Source organism: Pleurodeles waltl, chromosome 2_2, assembly GCF_031143425.1.
Source record: "Pleurodeles waltl isolate 20211129_DDA chromosome 2_2, aPleWal1.hap1.20221129, whole genome shotgun sequence".
NCBI classification, from domain to species: domain Eukaryota; kingdom Metazoa; phylum Chordata; class Amphibia; order Caudata; family Salamandridae; genus Pleurodeles; species Pleurodeles waltl.
The window spans coordinates 299159099-299183584 of record NC_090439.1 but is presented as its reverse complement, the minus strand read 5'-3'; the positions used below and the strand labels follow the sequence as shown (position 1 = coordinate 299183584).

General features: G+C 46.4%; 1 protein-coding gene across 1 annotated transcript in view; it reads right to left on the bottom strand.

Moving 5' to 3' along the window:
- CIDEA (cell death inducing DFFA like effector a) overlaps positions 1-24486 on the bottom strand; it is a 205567-nt gene that overhangs the window by 92759 nt on the left and 88322 nt on the right. The window contains exon 3 of the mRNA XM_069219754.1: positions 8731-8877. Coding sequence (XP_069075855.1) covers positions 8731-8877 — 147 coding nt within the window. The remainder of the gene's footprint in view (positions 1-8730; positions 8878-24486) is intronic.

Sequence of the window (24486 nt, the reverse complement as noted above, 5' to 3'; positions counted from 1 at the left end):
ACACTCTATCAATTTAACCTCATGAAAAACAACTCCATTTGGAATAAGCTAGATACCTTCTCACAGGGAAAAAAACCCACCTTTAACATACCATTAATAAAAATGGATCAAATACATTCCAAAGTAAAGAAGCAAAAATCTAGAAGTACAAGCCCCTCTAACCATTTTCAAGAGCACCCCCCCCACACCCCCCAATCTTGTGTTATACTGATGACCGGGCATTGATTGTCATCCTAATATAGTAAAACTATAGATATAAGGACTTATTATGTTATGTCACAAAGATACAGGACTGTGGGGAATTTGTACGAAGCATTTTTGCTGTCGCAAATGGCCTAATTCGCGGAATAGGGCCATCTGCAATGGCAGAAATGCTTTTTTAAATGTTAAAACTTCCAAACTATGACTCTCCAAACTAGCAGTTTGGGTACAGAAAAGAAGCGTGTTTAAAGCATCCCCTCCAAATAGTGATTTCCAGTGTTAAGTATCAAGCTTTTGCGCCTAACATGCGGTCGCAAAACCTTGATATTTTACCACCAACTCAAAGTTGGTGGAAATGCATTCACGTCTTGGAAGGGGCCCATAGAGGCATCTTCCCCTTTGTTGTATTGTATTGTAATCGTATTTATATAGCTCTTACCACCCCTGACGAGGCGTCGAAGCGCTTTTCGGTGAGTAGCACGCTACTCTGGATCCCAACAAGAATTAGTGATGGATTAGTATCGGGAAATAATGAGTACAGTTTTAGTATTATTATGAGTTAATTTGAGCCGCGGATATGAGAGTTTGTGAGTTAGATTGACTGGAGTAATGGAGGGGTGGAGGAGGAAAGAAATCCAGAAGTGTTAATTGGGAGTATATCCTTAATTTACTCAACACAAAGGCTTGGGATGAGTAAAGGGGGGTGGGGGAGGGAAGAGTATGTGGAAGGATTAGAGAGAGCATAGCAGCAGGGTGAGATAAATGTGGGAGAATTTAGTAGGGTTATGTGGGAGGTCATGGTAGTAGAGCGAGGTTTGGTGAGTTAGATGTGGAAGCGGAGGGAAGAGCTTAGGCAGAGTTATTTAGAAGATGAAAGTAGTAGAAAGGATTTGGGATAAGTCAGAGTGAGAATGGAGGATAGTTTGATAAAGACATGACATATGATGATGGGTAGATACGTGTGATAAGATGAGAGCAGGAATTCAGAGAAATCTAGTATAACAACCCACCCAGGAGCCATGCAATGACCCACGAACATGCCAAGCACAGAAACAACATATACACATACATATATATATATATATATATATATATATATATACACACACACACACACACACACATGAATACACACACATATGCACATACAATACATAATTAGAACCATGGGTAAAATATACTTAGTCAAACAGGTTTAAAGAGTGTGTGTGTATTTTATTGTTATGACATAGTAGCGATACATAGTTTCTAAAGAAACTAGAAATAACTAGAAATATACACATAATCAGAAAAAAATATTTATCAACATAGGCATATGCAGTTCATAGTTGTTTGAATATGGTGGTTATGAAGGAAAGAGCCAACTCTTGAGCAGTTTTCTGAAGACAAGAAAGTTATCTGTGGCTCTTATAGTTGGGGGTAATGAACTCCATAGTTTGGCTACTTGAACGGAGAAGGATGTACCACCTATAATCTTTTTCTTGTATGGTGGTGTTCTAAGGCGGGGTGCCAATCTTGAGCGGAGGTTTCTTTGTTGGATGTATTTGGTAATTTTGTTTCTGATAAAAAGCGGTCCTGTTCCATGTATAGCTTTGTGGGTGATACAAAGCAGCTTGAAAGTGCATCTTCTGGCAACGTGTAACCAGTGTAGTGCTCCCAAGGCAGGGGAGATGTGGGCTTGCGGCTTTACATGTAATAGTAGCCTGGCTGTGGAATTCTGGATACGTTGTAGTTTTTTCAGAACAGATAGAGATGATCCACGGTAGAGGCCATTGGCATAATCCAGTTTGGATAGTACAAGCGAGATAGTAGCTTGCACCTTGTGTGGAAATCTGAGGTGGGGGAAGATGCGTCGTAAAGTCTTCAAGGTGATGAAGCTTGTTTGTGCTAATTTGTACACTTGGGCATTCATAGTTAACTTGGAATCCATGGTGATTCCTAGGTTTTTAACTTCCTTGGATAATTGAGGAGGTGGTCCGAGATCGTCAGACCAGACACACAGAGGGTCATAATTTTTCCAGTCACCACATATGAGTATTTCTGTTTTGGAGGTATTTACTTTGAGATGGCTCCAGGTCATCAACTGATCAACGGCTCTGAGGCAACTGAAGATTTGTGAGTTTTCAATGTTTTTGGGGCATTCTCATTTAAGTAGTATTTGTGTGTCATCTGCATAGTTGTAGCATGTGAGATGGAAATCAGTTCTGGTAAAGATATCATGTAGATGTTGAAAAGCAAAGGTGAGATGATTGACCCTTGGGGGACCCCTGCTTTTGTGAGGTAGGGTTCGGACGAGAAGGGGGGGCGAGTGGATGCTATTAGATCTTTTTTGAAGATAAGAAGTAATCCAGTCGAGAGCAATCCCTTGTATGCCGGCTTTGTGGAGTCTTTGAGTTAGGGTGTCCTGGTCAACCGTATCAAAGGCAGCCGAGAGGTCCAAGAGAAGTAGTGCAGCAACTCCATTTCGGTCGACTGTGTTTTTAAGATCATCCCAGATTGCTATGAGTTCCGATTCAGTGCTTCTTCCTGGGCGGAATCCAGTTTGGAAGTCTGAACGTATAGAATTGTCTTCAATGAATTCTGACATTTGGGCAAATGCTGCTCTTTCTATCAATTTGCCCAGGAAAGGTCCATTTGTGATTGGTCTGTAGTTGTTGGGGACTTGCGGGTCTAGGTTTGTTTTCTTTAGTAAAGGTCGTATGTATGCCTTTTTCAGGTCTACAGGAAAAGTTCCTGAAGTTAAAGAGTTGTTGATGATTCTTCTTAAAGGTGTGGCAGCAGAAGTAGATAGAAGAATGTTCTTGAAGATTTGTGGTGGGCAAGGGTCAGAAGGTCTGCTTTCTTTGACCAAATCCATAAATTCATCCTGGGATATCTGTTTGAAGGACTGTAGAGGTTGGGTTGGTTTATTCTTAGAGGGTATTTCAGGAAAGGGGTTGGTGCTGATGTTTTTCTTCTGTTTTAAATAGGAGTCCAATGTGTCTGCCTTGGTTGTGTAGTGAGTTGCCAGTTTGTTTGTGAAATCTTGAGTAGTGGGATGACTTCCTTCCATGCATGTAGGTTTTCGAAATTCATTGAGAATTTTATAAAATTCCTTGGTTGTAGATTGAGCATTTTGAATTCTGTCTGAGTAGTATTTTTTTTTTTTTTAGCTTGATGATTTGTATATCCTGTTAAGTTTGTGTAGCTGCAGTTTGTCTTGACTGTGTTTGTTTTGAGCCAGATCCGCTGCAACTTCCTGATTTGTTGCTTTATCTTTTTAAGTTCTGTGTTTCTCAAAGGTGTTGGTTTTCTTTTGTTGTGTTTAGTTTTTCTGAGTGGTATTAGGATATCAAAAGCTTCCTGTAGCCACTCAAAGTTTTGGCACAGAATTAATTGTATCTAGATCTGTGTTTGCTGTTAGTTGTGTTTCTAGGTGATCCAAATTCAGTTTGCTCCATGGTCGATAGGTGTATGTATGTAAGTAGTTGTGGGGTGTGTTGATTTGTGGAGTTGTATGTTGAAAAGTTATCATATGGTGGTCTGACCAAGTGATTGGCATGATGCTATGAATAGTAACTAGTTCAGGCTTAGCAAAAATGACATCTAGGAAGTGACCAGCAATGTGTGTGGGATTGTGTACAATCTGATATAGGTTCAATGCGACTACGCAAGTGGTGATAGCTTTTGGGTGGGGCATATTGGGTTTGTCAAACCAAATGTTTGGATCCCCAAGAATGCATAGGTTGGAGTACAGTGTAATAAGGTTTGAGACTGTGTCTAGAAAAGCATCTGGGAATGTGGAGTGGTTAGGTGGAGGTCTGTAAAGGAGGAGAAAGTTACAGGAGGAAGTTGGAGTAGGGTGGCATGTGGTAAGGAGGGCTTCACAACCTTGTATGGAGATGTTGTCTGTTTTACTGAGGTTCAATGCCTGTTTGAATATAATAGCTAGTCCACCTCCTCTCGTGCCTATGCGGTTTTGAGTGATGGTTTGATAGCCCGGAGAAACGGCTTTGTGCAACACTGGTGCCATATCATCTCCCAACCAGGATTCAGTTATGAATAGTAAGTTAGGTTGTGTGTCTGTGAGCAGGTCGTATATGTGCTGCTTGTTTTTTTAGAGTGATCGAGCATTTATGAGCTGGCAGTTTAGAAAAGGTGTGTTAGTGGTAGTGTTGTTTTGTTTAGGAGAAGGATAAGTAGTATAATGTGAGCTCGCCTTGCAAAACAAAATAAGGCTGAAATTTGGTTAATTTAAACAATCGCTTGCCTCGAAACCTCTTTAAAACATGGCCATCAAACTCAAATGGGCCAGAACAAGCCACTAAAGTCCTACTCATAGAGGGAACTCATCATAGCCCATCACCAAAAGCCCAGTCCTTTGTGGAAATAGTTAGTCACAATGTGGAGACCTGAAGCCCAACAGACCGGTGTGACATGGGGTTTACTTTGACCGAGTTTAAAAGGAAAGTGAATGGTAGCCTCAAATGATCTCCTTTATTGATGATACATCAGAAATTAACAAAAGGAGCCAAGCCTGGAGTGTCATAAGCAGAAACACAAGTGTTTTCCTCTAAGGCTAAAATATAAGCAGGTTTGCTTCCACTTTGGCCTAATGCCAACTCTTGACTTTGTTCCACAATGGAGGGAACATCCTATTTCGAGTGTATGTAAACTTTCTAATTGTAAACTGTTATCCTTCACCAATATACTTTTATGTCCTCAGCTTTGCTTGAAGAATGCAGGAAATGGCTTTGTATGATATTTATTCCATTAGAAATCTGTACATATTGCAGGGCCACTATCATCAGGCTGTCGCACAATTTAACAAATTTATGTTTAGAACCTGTTTAAAGCTGGAGTTTTATGAGAAAACAGCTGTCAACATTAATTCATTATTTGTCTCCTCAGCTCATGCAATTAACAATATTTCATGTTCTGGTAATTGGGTAAGGGCGTGTAGCCAGATAGACCACATATCTTTATTCCTACACTTTTAACGGTTTCGTTTTAATCAATATCATCAGAGTTTTACATTTTGTGGAATTGACTGGTTTGTTTCTGTACCATAATTTTTTATTTACTTAGCTAATGTTAATAATATGCAATTCACAGTTTTATTATCAATTTATGCCTCCAACCATTAGTCGTGGCATGGCATGAAGACACATGTCAGAGCTAAAAGGAGTTTAACTTCTGTTGGACAGCATCTCCAGCAGAATACAGTATTCTACTTGTGATCAATTCAATTAGTCACAAATCATGCACAGCACGTGCTAGATCAATCAACGCTGAATTTCCTGGTCAGGAAATTTACCAAGTAATGAAGAGCAGGGCAGTGCAGTGGGATTGTATGAGGCGGTTCTGACTCTACAGCAGAATAGACTCTCTGCAGCTCTAGGTCATTGGTAGATGATGAGGTTGCTCTGGCGACTCTGGACATGAGGACTGAAAGGATTACTTGGCTCGTAAGCAACTCACTTCCTTGAGGCAACCTCCACAGAGGGCCCTGAAGAGCTTCCTTCCAGTCAGGGGTGTTTACAGTGGGCAGTTTGGAAGATCTCTAATTGTCATGATCAGCAGAAGAAAAGACAGCCAGAGTACAGGGCTTATAAGCTCCACATTCAGGTGGACAGCCACCTGCAAGTCTCTATCTCTGGCAAACACCATCTATGTACTGGTGTGCAGAGCGTCCTTGGAGTCATGATGAAATACACGTAATTCCTTTAGAAAGCTAGTTTAATTCCATTCAGCGGTCTTGCAGCATAACAAAGTCAACAAAAGAATAAGCTTGGATGAAGTTTTAAATATTCCTCCAATCAAGAAAAAGAACATCCTTGAGCTTTTTTACTGTTTTAGTGGCGCTTCTGCCTCAGTCACAGACCGCACCAATCAGAACTGATCAAAGTCGTTGGTCAAACCACAGAGCTTGATTTCCACAGCAACAAATGGAAACAGAGAAAAGGGAGTCAAGGTTGAGTTTCACTGTGCTCAGAGGAAACATATTTCTGTATGATAAGGGATGGATATTCTTCCACCCTGAGCCAATATTGGGGAAAGGGAGTACTAAAATTGAAAGGAAGGTAGTCATGTCCAAGATGGAGAAGTATGCCAGCCATATACAAGGTGTCCACAATGGAAACCGAATATCCTGCACATAGGTTGAGGACAATTGTGCGCACATACACAGACACTATCATTCTGTTTATATCACTAACTACCCCACAGAGCATGCTGCAGCATGTGGCACCGCACTGTAGTTCCAAATTTTCTAACTCTACCCCTTCATGCAGCAAAGTCTCTTTTTTTTTTTTTTAAATCAAAGAGACTAATGTGCATGATTATACTTGTGTCAGAAATGCTTTCAGCAAAATGCATTACAGTACAGGATTTCATCATGCCATTTTCAGGAACACAAATGTTGATTTTAAACATACGAATTTCAGGAAGTATGTTCTGTATGAGCAACATCACAAAACATAATAAACAATAAGAGTGGTGGCACAACAGGATGTTGATCGGTGCTACAACAAGAAATGACAGTCAAACACAACACTGATATTAGTGAGCCCCTTTAGAAAGAAAATGCTGAAGGGGCAAAAGGTCTGCCCTGTGACAGAAGCCCAACAGTAAACATTGCCTGTAACAGGACAGCACTGGTAAAGGCAACCCTACGGAAAATATCTAACTTTGCGCAGACAACTTATGATATCACTCGGCCTAACTTATTTTGGGGCACTGCCATGCGAGCTGATATGAAGTGGTTTCACACTAAACTCTGCTCTGCTGAAGCTTTGTCGGTTTCACAGGCTCCAGAGACAGCCTGAGGGGCAAGGAGACATGAAGTGAGCAGTAACCTACAGCTGTATAAATGCTGGCCTCAGAGATGTCATAACACTGCCTGCTGACGAATAATTCACAGTCCTCCTTTACTTTGATAAGCTTCCACTACGTCCTATCAAGCCTGTGGGCAGGCGTTTCAATGAGTTTGAGAACCCCAATGCAGATGCCTGGACGGAGATGAAAGACCCCTAAAGGAAAATGATGCAACTAAACTGATGGCTGAAGTAAGACTGTCCAGGACTGGCATTGTGCTCAGAAACTAAAGTGATGGGCATTGATCAAGAATTCCCTCCCTCACCACCGTGAGAGGGTGCAAGCCAACCATTCCTTATGCTGTAGACTAGATAGTGGCATCATGCCAGTCACAGCCAAGACGCTTTAGTCCTTGAATGCACATATATGGCACAGGGAATCTGAAGGGATTCTCTTCATGTACATGATTGTGGGACATCACAGGATGGAAGGATTTTTCTAGCAGGAATGAGGATCAAACGTCAGTCCTCTGTTCCAGAGGAGGCTTCTGAGAGTAGAGCAGGGTTTGTGCAGCTATGTTTTCCTCAAATCCTAGTCTCAAGGATTAGGGGGGGACATGGATGGGTGATTCACACAAGGATGAAGATAAGAATGGCTTGACAAGAGGTGGAAAGAGTTCTGATGACCTTCATGGGTTACCATAATAGAAACACAATTACAAATGGAGGAGACACAATCTGAAGCATTGGAGCAATACATGCAACAAAAATATGACAACAATGCAAAGGCCTCAAAATTTCAAACGTGCACTGTGACCTTGTACTACAAACACAAGATAGAGTGGAGAAACTTGAAAATACAAAGCAAACCGCCAACTTGAGACAGAACTGTGACCCTGCTATTAAGGAGTCTAAAAATCTAAAAGAAAAGTTGCAGGTTCATGAGTGGCAAGGGGCAACTATGATGCCATCGAGAAGCATTAAGCATTTACACTGCCAAAAAAAAGGGTGAACAAGAATAGGGATGGGCACGTGCACCAGTCACACTGAACTCCTGAATGAGTTCTTGAGAGAGGTGATACGCAACAGTTTTCCTAAAAGAATGTTATATTTCAGAGCCAGGGGATCTTGCATTTCCTCAACATGACCTTGTGCAGGATTTGGAAAAGTTAAAAAAGGATGCAGGAATTGTTGAAGTCATTTACTGGAGGTGGAACACTCAAGTCAGTATTTTATTTCCAGCTTAGTTGAGAGTGGTGTTTTATAGGAGAGACTCTTTGCTTAACCAATTGGATGCCGCAGAGCATGAAGGGCATTTGTGGCTTTTCATTTTGGGGCAGAGTCCCACAGTCTGAATTGGTTACACTTTTGATGCAACAAAAAGGGGTATCTTTTCTGTCCCATGTCCAGGCTTTGTTTGATATTTACAATCCTCACCTTCTAAGGGGCACAAGAATTTTAAGAGTCTTCTACTGTGAACTTTGGAAGCCCTGTCCACTGCACCTCTCACTTTTTTTTTTTATCTGCGAGACAATTCTAGATTGCTTCTCACTTTAATTTTTGGAACAAAGAGCCTTCAGGTACTCATGCAAATCCATTTAATAATGATTTGTATTTGAAACTTGGGGTCTGCTGGCCTCGGTTTAAGGACATGATTGCTTTCAAAATGCTTATAAAAAGATTCTGTAAAAACAAAGAAAAACATATTCTTAATAGAAAGTAAAATAAGGTTTACTTGTGTCCACTTGTCGCCATCTTCTAAGAGCAGGAAGTGTGTATTATCCTCTAATGACTGGAAGAATTCCTCTGTATCCACCACAGTGCCATCCTCTTCCAGCACTAATGTAACCAGACTGGAGGTAATCATCAAAGTATCTAAGGCCTGCAAGTAGAAGGAAGCACCTGTTAGTTCATGTATCCTCCACAAGTTGATGGAGGTACTGTTTTGAAGCACAGGGAGGAAAGGAGCATATAATGAATGGAAATATCTTGACATTATCAATTATCCTCAGACAATTCCATAATAATTGATCACATCATTAGTACAGGAGAAAATGTAGCAAAACAGAAATTCCTGCAATAGGCACAACAAACATTAAATACTTATGAGTGGAGATCGAGCTATCCTCAATAAATTTGTAGCAGGATAATTGTTGTAGATCTTTAAAAGAAATGTAGCTACAATGTTGCACTTAAAAATAACTCTCTGCACTGTTCCAGGGACTCAGGCTTCCAGATGAGCCCTCATCTAAAACTCTTTAAGGGAGATTTACTTCCCCTACTCAGAGAACATAACACCCAGGACTCCTGCTTCCCAATAAAGAAGCTCAAAGTCAAAGGTTTAATTGCCTTGTGCATTCGATGAGAGAGCATGAGATTCAAATCCCACCTAACCAGCGGCTTCCAGTCTGCAGGACATTGCATAAATCCCATGATATGTTATGCTGTTTCATTTTTCCATTAGAAAGGGAAATTGATTCTGCTAGGTAAGTTGCTCATATCTTTGAGAATGAGAGAACCCCATCACAACCGGCTGGTGATGCTTCTTATTTAGTTGTGCTGTGGAGGTGATTGTTCCATCTTGTTACATCCAGCAAAGAGACATGCCAAGCTTAACATTCAAGCCATAGCAAAGGCTACGAAAGCTAGTATACATTTTGACGGATAAGATGATATCTTGAATGAAACGGTTTGAGCTTTTCTTGTCCGAACTCAAAAATCTTCACTGGAAGAAACCAGAACAAAGTTGAATTTTGCGTGCCTCACATACAAGGTAATTCACAATCAACCCCTGGACTATCTAAAAGCCTCATAAAATCCCTGGTTCCATCAAGAACTTGAGCAGTATTAACAAGCTTAGAAGAAAACTAAAAAGTGGTGAGTGGAATGCTTGAATTAATCCCAGCAACTGGTAACTACTTGGAGCTGTAACCCAGCCCATGGTTTTTAATCAGATTAGACCCAGCAATATTCAGATAAGTTTTTGTCCTGCTCCAATAACAACAGTCCAGCAGGAACTGTCAAGCCAGGCCCTCGCTGAACTGGAACACAAGTAAGCCAAGACCGGTTTCACCCTAGTTGAGGCTCTTCAGTCGTGTGCTGCTTGGTTTCAGCGGCACAGTGAGGACCCACTCGTGGTCATACCAGTCGTACTTAAGATTTTGCAAAAAACGTGATATGTGGAATGCTTGAATTAATCTCAGCCAGTAGTGTTGTTGACAGTAATAAGACAGCAATTACAGAATCCAATAGACTCAGTTCATGCAAAGCCATAACAGTGTCCTGCTCCAGTATAGCCCCATCCTTTTGAAACTCAACTCCCTAACAGTCGATACAAGATGCCCTAAATATCTCCTCCAATTTTACAAAGGACTGAAAATGCATTTGCTTAAAAGCACAGTCTTATCACTGACCTTAAGCTTACTCTCTCCAAATCAGTCTCTCCTTCAACTCCCCTTAACACCTGACTCCACAGAACTAGCCTCCCCACCCTTCAACTTGATCTGGCTTCACATTTTATTTCATTTCTGCCCGTTCGCTTATCTTAAACTCTTAGCTCCTTCCTACTCACTTAAAGCTCTGCATTCACTATCATAAGCCTCTTTTTTGTAGTACTTCTGTCTTCTTTAACAGCTCTCCTTTGCATCTTCCCCTTTAGTAGAATGGTCCCACATTCCCACTCTTTCATCTCTCTCTGCCTTGTATCCCACTTTACTTCTACCCAGACTCCTCATAGAACTCATGGCTCCTTCCTATACGAGGTCCCTCCACCTCGCGTGTCTCCCCTTTTTCATATTTACATAAACCAACTCCCTTATGCCTAAACTCCGAAAGCTTTTGCCTCACTTCTTTAACTCCTTTTACCTTTTAATTTGCTGAAGCACCGCACACTGTGAAAGATCGGCAAGAGATGACCCATAAAGTGGCCTGTCACCCATGTGAGCCCCTGAGATCCTGCAGACACAAGGCACATGTGTTACTTTGTTAAATGCACCCCCCCAAATGGCCTGCCACCTTTGTTGGAGTCTGCATTCTGAAGATGAGATTAAGTGCAAATCTGCAAACCACTCCCCCAGCAGTGTCATCACTGTTGACCGCTCACGACCGAAGAGCAGGGGCAAGAGCGAGAGAAGTTACTGCACATCAACATTTTAGGACTGAAGGTAGATTCCTCTAGAGCTTCAAGCCTTTCAGCCCGTACTAGAGAGAATCAAGGGCAAAATCATAACTGACAGTATATCCTCAATATTTTATACCCGTAGATGTGACGGCACATGGAAAAAGCTACTACTAGTGCCATTGCTGTGGAACTCGAAGATTACAACAACACATTTTCATAAAATTTGAATATCTGCAGAGAATGTTGAGGATTTGGTGAATTACATTCAATGCAAGTCAGCAAGGGACTGTAAATAGGAGAAACCAGCAACCAACATGGTTGCCTTATTAAACAGGCAAGCAGGCAGTGTCCACCAGAGAGACAGGGTAGCACCTTCTCATGCCACATTTTGTTGTTGTTGTTCCTATGACTCTCTGCACTACTAAGGGCATTGGCAAAGCCTACAAGGAGCAAATCAAGATCATACCAATATCCCCTGCTTGGGTTATATTTTGGTGCACAGGTCTACCCAGCACGATGACAGTCAATCGATTACACTACAAAAAATGACAGGCTTGACCCTATTATGACTCAATTTCACTCCATCCGAATGCCTGAAATCTGAGTAGCTGGAGTGGGACTTATAAAAGATCTCCACAGAGAGGACTCATCTCTTACCAGCAGATAGATCTGAACTACCATATGCTCTCAAACTCGAAAGATTCAGTTTCTGGTGCAAGAATAAGAACCTCCATCCTCTATCTGCCCATTCTCATCAGATTCGGCTTGCTAGATTGAGCCATTTCTTGATTGGTGTTGACCTAGTTCCTATTTCTAGATACAGAGGACCAGGAATGCTATCTCTTTCTTTCACATACCTTAGTCAAGGAGTAAAGGCAAGGACTATTTTATTCATATTCACCAGTGGCATAACCACCTCCTGTGTGGAAATCGAGCACCATATTGTGGAAGCTATTAGAACAGCAATAAATAATGACATTAGAGACTTGACCTGGAAGACAGTGTTACTACTGATGACAATCAAGTTTGAAATATAAGCTTAACAAATTAAAATGGAAGTACCTGGGATTCCCTAGCGAGGTGTTCAGAGATCATATGGTTGCAAAGGCATTGCATTCTTTTGACATTAAAAGAGGTCCGAAATTGGCGGTGGGGCATGGCCACATAGTGGCAGAGGTCCCGGCCAAATTATCAGCACTCCACCAAGCACTTTCTAGACATCCTGGCACCATAACAAGCTCTGGATAGCCACCACGCGACGAGCAAACCTGACCCTATATTCAGCTACATCTGTAGCTGCTGTCCGTGGCACTGGGCCTACCTACGCAGCCCAGCACGTTGTTGCAGTAGGATTGGGGCTAAGTGCCTGTTGCGCTCCACGCTGCTGCCGATCCTGGGCCTTGGATCGGCGGCCCGGAGCTGAAGGCGCGGCTCTGTGGTGCAGTGCGGGGCTTGCTCAAAGAACTCTCTCATTAATCGTGGTCCCGGCGTGGGCAGGGAGCAGTGTGGTTGCTTCGTGTGGTGCTGGTGGCAGCCTGCATGGCTTAGATGCAATGAATGTGGTGGCTGCGGGCTATAGGCGGTGCGGCGATCACCGGGAATGAAACCCATACACCCCGGTTGAAACAAGCCAAGACCCAACAGATTTACTGACATGCTGCTCAGGGCAAGTACTTTTTTAAAAATACCTGACTACTTGTGGAAACCAGAGGCTCATACGCTGTGCACTTAATGTATTGCTCCTGGACACATTCTGTGAAGACTGGAGGACAAAGATGGCGCTGAGAACGGGGCAAACGTTTCATTTACTCGACAGGGAGCCTGTTCCACCGACTGACAATGATTCACAACAACGGAGCTGTGTGACTCCCTATGCATGCAGTTTGGGCTAACCTCCTATGCTCCTCACCCTCTTACCAAATAAGGTTGTTCTACTTACAGACTATCTCATATCCAACTGGGCGCACCCCCGGCTTGGGACATATTGCTCTACAGACCTAAGCTGCAGGATGACACAGGGCGAGGTCCTCCACAAGATGGTGGGATATTTAAATGTGGGTTTGGGGGTGGGGTGCAGATTATTTACCATGATTCTGAAACACCTGACATTGATCAGTGTAGCTTTGCTCCAAATCATAATATTTCACCCAGCACACGCAGACTGTATCATATCATGGACGTGTCAAAGGCGTCCTTCTATGAGCGGGTTGCTTCTCCTTAGATTTAAATTAGACCTTCGATACACTCTGCTGGGATTTCATGGTGGCAGCTCTCTGGCACATTAACCTACACCCTACTTACATTCGATGGGTGCAACTACTATTTATAAATTCCGCCGTAAGGCCACATATTTCTAACGTTTATTTGGTTCACTGTGGCACCAGACAAGGCTGTCCACTATCACCACTCCACTCCACTCCAATCCAATCGCCATTGTTGGCCTTGGAACTATTAGCCCAACATCTGAGACAGGACGGCCATGCCTGGGGAATCCCAATAGGGCCTACCACTCACACAATATCATAATATGCAGATGATTTGATAATTTACATAAAGGATGTTTGTACAGATATATCCGATATGGCCGACCTACTTAATACCTTTGGAGCACTATATGAGCTACTTATCAATAACAACAAATCCTATGTTTTCTCATTTAGCAATTTCTATACCAGGCCATCTCTCCTGTTTGGAGATATGAGTATTCAGGTGACACTTCACTATTTTCGTTACCTGGGCATCCAGGTATATCAAGACTTGGCTGACGTCCTCGAGGGCAATCTCAAGAACACGGTCAGTGCCCTCAAACCACAGATAAGTTTCCAGGGTATTAGAACGTTTTCCTTGGCAGGCCATTTGGCCATCACCAAAATGGTGGTATTGCCATGCTTGCTCTACCACTTTAGTAACATACAGCTGTAGCCCCTGCTCCGATATATAAAACTGCCCAATACCTTATTAATTGATTTAATATGAGGTAATGGTCATAGCAGGGTTAGTCAGTTCAAGCTCCATTTACCACCAGATGAAGGGGGAATGGGTGCCCCTGATTTTCAATCATATTGTTTAGCCCGACAATTACAATGACTCGCCTATTAACTTGCCGGACACAATTTAACCAAAATCGGATATACAACGGCCATGTTTAATCAGGGAAAATTCCATAAAATATTCTGTCCAGGCTCCGCCTTGCCAGAAAACAGCCCATTGCTATTACGACTCTCCAATTCCTACTAGAAATTGCATTGTGCTACATCGCCCCTCAGAAACCCTAAGCTTCAAACATACCATTGCTAGACCTTGCCACGGCTTCCGGTATCCTGACAGCGATTAGATTACATCATTGGTCGGAAAGTGAGATCAACACCAAAGGTGACCTGTTTGCTGATAGCCTCCTTCTGAACCACACTGACACATACTCATGGACTTCCAGGGACACTCTTTAGAAACCATGCTACTGTCATTGATTATGTGCGCCTTCACTGGGCCCAACACGGCACTAACTCCCCCCGCCCAATGAACTAGTTTTGGCACTACATACGATCGGACATGGGAGACATTTGTTTCACTGGCTTTATCGCAGCCTTCACAAACACCTGCTGGTCTGCCTAGCTCCATTGCGGACTAAATGAGAGGAGGCCAGGAATGGGCCTTCTTTTCAGAATATCGCCTCAAAAAATTCACGCAATTACCACTAAATTTATTAAATTTTCCATCCTACATCAAGCTTATCTCACGCCACATAGGCTACACACCATGTCATTATCAAACAAAAAATAAAAAATAAAAAATAACAGATACACTGTTCCTTTTTAACTTGGAACTGTGTATTTTTTATTTGATAGTGTAAGTATAGGGAGGCTATACACTGCACCATTAGTTCTCCCCGTCCCTCATTTGTAGTGTACACACCATGTCATGCCTGATTCCATCTAAGTGTCCACGATGCCCCAGGTCTCAGGAACCTAGCTGCTACACGTTATGGGACTACCCATTAATATCCTCTTACTGGGTTCACATTAGATCGACGGTGGTAGACCTTGCCCAACAGAACCACTGGCACACACTAGAACACTGTATTTTGGGCCTATTTCCTACACACAAAAGCCAGAGTGTTTTGACATGATTTGTGGATTTAGCGATATTTCTGGCAAAATGCCTTCTGACGAAGTGCTGGAAATCCTCAATGGCGCCTCTGATCTCCCAATGGCAGGCAGAGTTGGGTGGAGAAATGGTGGGCTAGCAGAGAGTGGAGCGCTTTGCAGAGGAATACAGCAGGTTGAAGAAGAGACCAATAGCACTACAGTGGGATGCACTGCTGAAATCCTTTAAAGCTATGGAACCCATTGACAATTAAATTGTACGAGCTCCACGACATTACATAGGCCCTTATTACAACCCTGGCGGTAAATGCAGCCTACCGCTGTGCTGACGTCCGCCAACATACCGTGACCGCGGCGGAAATCCGCTACGGGTATTATGACCCACACAGAAAAATCCGCCACTATAAAGACATCCACACAAGTCCGCCACACTAAAGGTCAGTGATAAACTGGCGGTAACAAAACCCAAACCGTTACACAAACAGGAACACGCCCACAGTATCATGACCCACGAATCACCGCTGCGGTCTTTCAACTGCGGTAAACTATTGCCGGTACACACCGCTGCGCTCAAAATACACACACATTTACAAAACACCACCACATTGGACAATTCAAACTACACACACCTGTCACATATACACACACACCACACCCACACACTCACACCACTATAAAACACACACCCACATTATCCACAACCCTGTATGACCCCAAGGATTTGACAACTGAGAGAGAGACATGGCAGGAGCACCCACTCAATCTGAGGCAAAGAACACCATCACCCATACACCATCCACGCACCTCACACCACACACCACAACACATCACCTCACACATCCTCACACCTACCACTCACACCACATCCATGGCACCCCAAAGACACCCCAGGTTTTCTGAGGAGGAGCTAAGGGTCATGGTGGAGGAAATCATCCGGGTAGAGCCACTGCTATTCGGATCACAAGGTGCAGCAGTTGTCCATTGCAAAGAAGATGGAGCTATGGCAGAGAATTGTGCACAGGATCAACGCCATGGGACAGCACCCAAGAACAAGGGATGACATCAGGAAGCGGTGGAACAACCTATGGGGAAGGTGTGTTCCATGGTTGCAAGACACTAGGTAGCAGTACAGAGGACTGGCGGTGGACCCCCACCTCCTCCCCCACAACTAACAAAATGGGAGGAGCAAGTCTTGGCAATTATGCATCCTGAGGGCCTCGCAGGAGTAGCAGGAGGACTGGACTCTGGTAGGTCAAATCTTTACTACTATATCCCCCACCTTACCTGCATGCCATCACAAACTCCTACCCCTACCCTCACCCTCATCACTCCACCACCTCGCATATAGACCCCACAATCACAACCCACCCACCCCAGTACCAAGCCCTGCATGCAACACCTGTGGATAGATACCCATCACAGACCTGCATGGACACCCATCACCACAGGAAGCACATCACAGAGATTTACCCAGCCCACAAAGCCACCACGAACACAAGGCCAGGTTGACAGGGAAATCACAATCATACAGGGAAACACACCCATGCACAAGATGGCACACGCAGTTACATTAACACTGCATTTGCATCCCCACAGGACCCCCACTCAACATCACCGGAGAGAAGGTGCCAGCTACAACCAGTCCACCTCTGAAGAGGCCCACAGTGATGACAGCAGCTCTGCACCCCTGGATCAGGATGACCAACCTGGCCCATCAGGGACCTCTGGACAGTCGGTTCCCCTGCCACAATCCCAACCCACCACAGAGCCTCACCCCTCAGCAAACACCAGCACAGCACTCACCCAGCAGGCCCATCCCTCTGTCCCCAGGACACGTCAATCAGCAGTGTGTCCACCACTACAGAGACCCAAGGCAACCCCACAAACACAGGACGATCAGGGACCTGGGGTCAGTGGCAGTGGGCAAACGGTTTAGGGGACAGAGGCACAGGACAACTGTGGGAAGCTGGGAGGACTGCTGTGCGACAGGGAGAGGACAGGCCCGGGGAACCCACTTTCCACGAGGCTCTCTTCAACATCCTGGGAGCATACCAGCATTCCCATGAGACCATGGGCCAGATACTGGCCAAGCTGCAGGAGATCCAGTGGCTGCAGGAGGGACAGTACCTAGGGATCAGGGATGACCTAACAAAAATCTACACCATCCTGGTCACCACTGCAGGGGTGCTGAGTGACATGGCCAAGACTATGAGGGAGGAAGTGGCACAACAACGGGCCCCTGACACTAGCCACACAGATGAACAGCCCTCCACCGGCGCTAGTGGACAGGAGGCCCAACCACAGGAACAACAGGCCACCAGCACACCACCCCCAGCAGAAGGAGAACCACCCGGCAAACGGTCCCTGTGATCTAGGAAGAAGACAGAGAACATTGCCAAGACACTGTCCCACTATGTCACCCTGTCCACCTTGAACTGCCATTACTCCCCTTCCTATGCCCCCTTGGACAATACACCTGTGATACCAAGAGACTGGACTCTATTCCTGGACCTTCTTCCACCATCACCCCTGCCAATTGCACATCCCCCTCTACTTATGAGCACTGAAATAAACACCCTCGGATCAAATACAAGTACAGAGTCTGTCAATTGATTGCAATATTAATTAGGTTAATAAGCTGTAAACGTTTCAATCCATATGTACAGTTATATATACACATTGGTATGACCTGTATTGGGCAGCAGTACACATATCAGGAACTAGAGTGGGGCACAGGGATCTGAAAATAGACAAGGCAAAGGGTAAAGTCAGTGGCCAGAAACATAAGGTAAGAGGCTGTCTTGTACAATGTCCAACAGTTAACTGAAATGTAATATGAACGTACAATGTCTTACCCGAGTGTCACTGGAAGTATTGCAGATTAATGCTGCTCCTGTTGTCAACATCTTCTTCCTCTGCCTCCTCTTCCTCACTGTCCACAGGCTCCACCGCTGCCACAAGACCATCTCCAGGCTCATCCTCCTGCAGAAAAGGCACCTGGCGACTCAGGGTCAGGTTGTGCAACATGCAACAGGCAACGATGACCTGGCACACCTTCTTGGGTGCATAGTACAGAGAGCCACCAGTCAGATGGAGGCACTGGAATCTGACCTTCAGGAGGCCGAAGGTCCATTCGATAATCCTCCTTGTACGCCCAAGTGCCTCATTGTAATATTCCTCTGCCCTTGTCTTGGCATTCCTCACTGGGGTCAGTAGCCACGAGAGGTTGGGGTAACCAGAGTCACCTGCAAATGTCGAGGGATACCTGTTAGACACACACTAATCCCTAGGGACAATCCCATACCCAGAAACCTACTCATACTGTGTGGGGACCTTGGGCTCACCTATTAGCCAAACCCAGTGCCTCTGGAGTTGGCCCATCACATTTGGGATGCTGCTATTCCTCAAGATAAAGGCATCATGCACAGAGCCAAGATACTTGGCATTCACACGGGAGATGTACTGGTCCACCAAACACATCATCTGCACATTCATAGAGAGATAGCTTTTTCTGTTCCTGAACACTTGTTCATTTCTCCGGGGGAGACAAATGCCACATGTGTACCATCAATGGCACTTATGACATTGGGGATATGTCCCAGGGCATAAAAGTCAGCTTTCACTGTGGCCAAATCCTCCACCTGGGGGAACACGATGTAGCTGCACATATGTTTCAGCAGGGCTGACAACACTCCGGTCAACACGTTAGAGGACATTGGCTGAGACATCCCTGATGCCATGGCCACTGTTTGGAAGGAACCACTTGCCAGGAAATAGAGCACTGACAGGACTTGAACTAGAGTGGGGATACCAGTGGGCACACGGATAGCTGACATCAGGTCTGGCTCCAATTGGGCACACAGTTCCTGGATTGTGGCACGATCAAGTCTGTAGGCAATGATAATGTGTCTGTCCTCCATTTTTCCAAGGTCCACCAGGGGTCTGTACACCGGAGGATGCCGCCATCTCAGATGCAGCCTCAGCGGTTGGAGCCTATGGAAGAGAACGGTGGGCAGAGGGTCACATTCCCAAATCTATTACACTAATGCTGTTTTTTATTTTATTTTATTTTTTTAAACTTTACAGAAACCAAATGTGAATCCTAGAATCAGTTGCCGTGCCAATGTCTGCTGTGACGGTTAGGTTCCATGCCCTGTGGCCCCCTGAAATGGCGGATGCCTGACCTGTGAGGAGGGAAAAGTGGAAATGAGGTGATTGCGCTGGCGTTGTGCGCTGTTGCGGTAGGCGGTCAATGACCGCCGCACAACTTCGCATTGGTTATCATTGTGCCCTATGGGTTCCAGGAGCCAATGGCGATGTACGCCAGCGGTGACGGTACACACCACCGCGGACGTGACTGCCATTTTCTATCTCATCCCTCACTTGCTACCTGACCTGCAACAGGAGAGGACTTACACTGCAAGTGCTGCTGTGACCTGTGTCTGGAAGCGACAATGGCTCATGAGTCTGGGGAAAGGGCCCCTGCCTTCCCTGAGGAGGAGTTGGAGAAACTGGAGGATGGGGTTTTACCCCAGTACACGTTACTCTACGGTCCTTCAGACAAACAGGTGACTACACTGTGAGCATGATGCGTGGGCCATGAATGTATGGAGTGCTGTGGATGTAAGTCACATGTTGCATGAGGCATCCTGGCCAGAGTGCAGCATGTAAGGTGGTCATTGTATGTGCATCAGGGGAAGGGTGGGAACTGGTGGGCAACGAGTCTGACGTTCCGGACGGGTGATTAATTTCCTTTTCTGCTGTCTTTTCCATCCAGATCAGCGCCCAACAGAAAAAGGGTATTTGGCGTACCATCGCCAAGGAGGTGCGGACTCTGGGGGTCTTTCACAGGCGGAGCACCCACTGGGGCAAGAGACGGGAGGACCTGCGCCGCTGGTCAAAAAAGATGGCAGAGGCACAGCTGGGGCTGGCCTCCCAACGAGGAAGGGGTGCCCTTCGCACCATGACCCCCCTGATGTTTCGCATCTTGGCGGTGGCCTATCCGCAGTTGGATGGGCGCTTAAGGGCATCACAGCAGGCACAAGGAGGTGAGTACAGATTCTGAAAGCTGACTTTGCGCACGTTAGGAGGTACCTGGGTGGGGGATGTGGGCCGTGGGTGCCCCTAGGCCAGGGCGATCATGGCAGGGTAGGTCCCCTGTTGGACAGGCTCTGGCGCACTCCTACCCAAATAGTGTAAGCGGCCATCTACTACTGGGCAGGGTCCTGTGGGTTTCTGGTGTGCAGATGCTGGTGTTAGGCACTGTAGCCCATGGGCTGGTGACTTTCTTAGGAAATGGGTGGGCATGGGCGAGTGTATAGGGTTGCTCCCTGTGTGTTGGGTACGCCAACGGTAGTGGTGTTGCTGGCATTGACCAAGTGTATCCTCTGTCTCTTCCCCCCCCTTTTTGTTTTGTCACCCTGTCCTTGTGTGCATTAGCATCATCTGGCAGAGGAGCAGAGGCACTGGCGACGGAGGGAGCTGCATCCGACATGAGCCTGGAGGCCGAATCCACTGAGGGTGAGGGCACCAGTGGGACGGAGGGCGAGGGGAGCACAACGATGGGGACTGGATGGGAGACCACACACCGTGACTCCCTCTCCGATGGAAGTTCCCTGGCGGTGGTGGACACCTCTGTGCCCACCCGAACAAAAGGTACAGCCACCACGCCCCTACCAGTACCACCCTTCCAGCAGCCCCTCAGCGTGTTTCCCGTGCCCGCTCACCCACGATGGTGGGCATCTCCTTCGCCCCAGGCACCTCAGGCACTGCCCCAGTCAGCCCTGCTGCCCTCTGTGAGGAGGCTATTGACCTCCTGAGATTGCTCTTTGTTGGGCAGTCAACCCTACCGAATGCCATCCAGGGTGTTGAGAGGCATTTGCAAAAAACAAATGCATACCTGGAGGGCATTCAGTCTGGCGCGGCGGCCCAACAGAGAGCATTTCAGGCTCTAGCCTCAGCACTGATGTCAGCCCTTGTCCCTGTGTCTGGCCTCCTCCCTCCAACTTCCTCTACCCAGACCCAATCACCTCAACCCCAGCCTATCCCAAGCACACCTTCAGACCAGCATTCACCCAAATCACCACACAAAAGTGGCTCAGGCAAACATAGCACCACACTTATCTCACAGGCACTCACACAAGCACCATACCCATGCAAACACACCAACATCCACTGTGACCCCCTCCTCCTCCTCCTCATCCACCTCCCTCCCAGTACCGTCTACACTCACACCTGCATGCACTACATCTTCATCCACTACCTCCATCACCAGCACGCCCATCACAACACACCCCTCACGAGCAGTCACCACCCCCACAACAATACACACGTCCCTTGTCCTCTCCCAGTGTGTCTGTGACCCCCTCCTCCCAAGGTACACATACGCAAGCACCCACTCGCCCACCCAACAGCCATCCACCTCACAACAGCATCCAGCTCATGCACCTTCACCCAAACTCAGCAGACAGACACCTCCTACAACCATTCACTCTTCCTCACCTCTCAATCTTCCCGTCCCAGGGTGTCTAAAAAACTTTTTGTGGCAAACACTGACCTGTTCCCTATTCCCCCTTCCCCATCGTTCCCCTGCGGCCAGGGTGTCCAGATCCCAGGCCAGCAACTCTGCCACCAAGACGGCGTCCGCAGTGGTACCTGCAACTCCCAGAGGATCAAAAGGGGCACCTGTCAGGCCAGGCAGTGTGGCACCGACCCCTGCAAAGGACCAAACCATTCCGCCACCTGCCAAGGTGGAGAAGGGACCAGCATGCAACAAGGCCAAGGAGCACGACCCACCCAGCAAGGCCTCCTCAAACTCCAGCTGCCAGAGCCAAGGTCCCAGCAGCATCTGCCAAGATGACAAAGGGTCAGAAAAGCCAAGGCAAGGCACTTCAGGCCTCGGAGGTTCCAGGTGAGGGCCTGGTGCCCACCATCAGAACTGACAGCCCCACCACCTGTACCACCACAAGCACCGCTGCAAGCACCGCCGCAAGCACTGCCGCTGCCACCACTACTGTCAGCAGCAGCATCCCCAGTGGGCAGCTGTCCAAGGCTGCAGGAGATGGGCTGGTGCCTCCCTCCACCACTGGCAGCACCAGCCCCTGCACCACGGACAGCACAACCAGCATCCCCACCGCAAGCACTGCCACCTGCACCGCTGACAGTAGGATCACTACCAGCAGCAGCAGCCCCAGTGGGCAGCCGACCGAGACAGCAGGAAACGGCCTGGAGCCTCCCACCACCACTGGAAGCACCCCCACCAGCACCGCCACTACCACCAGTTTACAGCCTTAGTCGCCGCAGGATAGAGTCTGGCCCTGCCTCCATGGATTATCATGCTACCTCGTCCAGGCAAATCCCGTGCCTCAGACACCCAGGTGAGGGAATGTGAACTGTCACACCCCAAGTGCTGCATCACTGGGCACAAGGCCCCCTCCAGAACCAGTGGAGAAATGCATCCACTCTCCCTATCCTTGGCAGGATGAAGCACACTGGGCACAAGGCCCCCTCCAGAACCAGTGGAGAAATGCATCCACTCACCCTATCCTTGGCAGGATGAAACACAGTGGGCACAAGTCCCCCTCCAGAACTAGTGGAGAAATGCATCCACTCACGCTATCCATAGCAGGATGAAGCACACTGGGTACAAGGCCCCCTCCAGAACCAGAGGAACAAGATATCCACTTGATAGACTGTGGCTTTGCACTCCCCAGGACCAAGCAGTGGACAAAGCACCAACTAGAGAGACTGTGGCCTTGCACTCCCCAGGACCAAGCAGTGGGAAAACAACCTACTAGAGAGACTGTGGCCTTGCACGCCCCAGGGCCAAGAATTGGGCAAACCACCCACTAGAGAGACTGTGGCTTTGCACTCCCCAGGACATCGCTGTGGGCGTGGAGCCCCCTCGAGGAGCAGTGGCATAGTGCCATCTTCCAGCTGAGGTGCCCCCACCTTCCCCGTCCCCCTGCAGTGTTCTCTCCGTATTGAGGCAGGAGTCAAGTGTGGGCTTGGCCCATGATTTTTGGCCCAGTGGGCCACAGACATTTACAAAGGACAGTGTACAGCCTTCTGTACATATTGTATATATTGTTTTTCTATTTGTTACGTATATCTGCATATTTAAAAAATATCACTTATTTCACTCAGTTCCTTTTGTCCTTGCATTTTTCCAGGGAGTAACGGGGTGTAAATGTACTGTTGCTGCATGTGTTAGTGTGTATGGTGTTGTGGGTCGGCGTGGGGATGTTGCGTGCGTGTCTCACTCTCTTTTTCCTCCCCCGTGTGCTAGGTGCAGTACTCACTGTGGTAGTCGCCGCTGCCTTTGATATTCCTCGTGTATGAGGAGGTAGACCAGCATCCGCAGGACCTGCAGCTCGGGCTCCATGGCGTCCTGGTTCTTCATTGAGTGTCGAGAGGTGAGTGGTTTCTCTTCCATAGACAGTTTCTGGCGTGCTTTTGATGGCATTGGTTCCGCCCTGGAAAAGCTGGAGGATTTGCAGGTTGTGATGTGGAGGGTGGTACACTGTCCTTCGCCTGTCTGTTGGCAGTGACCGCTGCAGTGTTTGTTGCTACCGCTGTGGCGGTCAGAGTGTTAAAGTGGCTGTCTGTGTTGGCGGTTTCCGCAGTGGCCGAGATTCCATTTTTGTTTCTGCCGGCCTGTTGGCGGTATAACTGCCGCTTTAACACTGACCGCCACGGTTGTAATGAGGGCCATAGTCTCTACATTTGAGGAATAACATCATCGATACATCTATAGAGAATACACTCAATACTACCTTGTTAGGGTTACATCAGCAAGTTGCTTTATATACCATTAGAAGTCAACACCGGATTTGTTTTCATACACGCTGGACTGGGTTTCACTGCACAACCCAGATAGAACAGTCAACATTGACATAATCACTGTTCATAATGGCGATGCATAGTTTAGGGATGGGAGGGCTAGGGGTTAACTGGGTTCATGTTGCATTAATTGTACTGGTTCATGAATGTGCTACTATAACATGTGATGCTAACTAAGATCACTTCTCCCGTACCTTGCTACACTGTCTTAACTATTACGGATCGTGTCACCCTATCAGCTATGACTACTAATAAATGCAATAAAGTTTGTTAAAAAAAAAAGTCAGAAATTTTACTTGGAGAAAAGGAAATGCTCCAGAATGACATAAGAATTCCTTGCCACATGTATACATTCTAACAAATGACGTCCTATGTCCAAACAGGGCAGTGCAAGATTGTTCGCTAGTTGCATTAACCTAGGTCACTC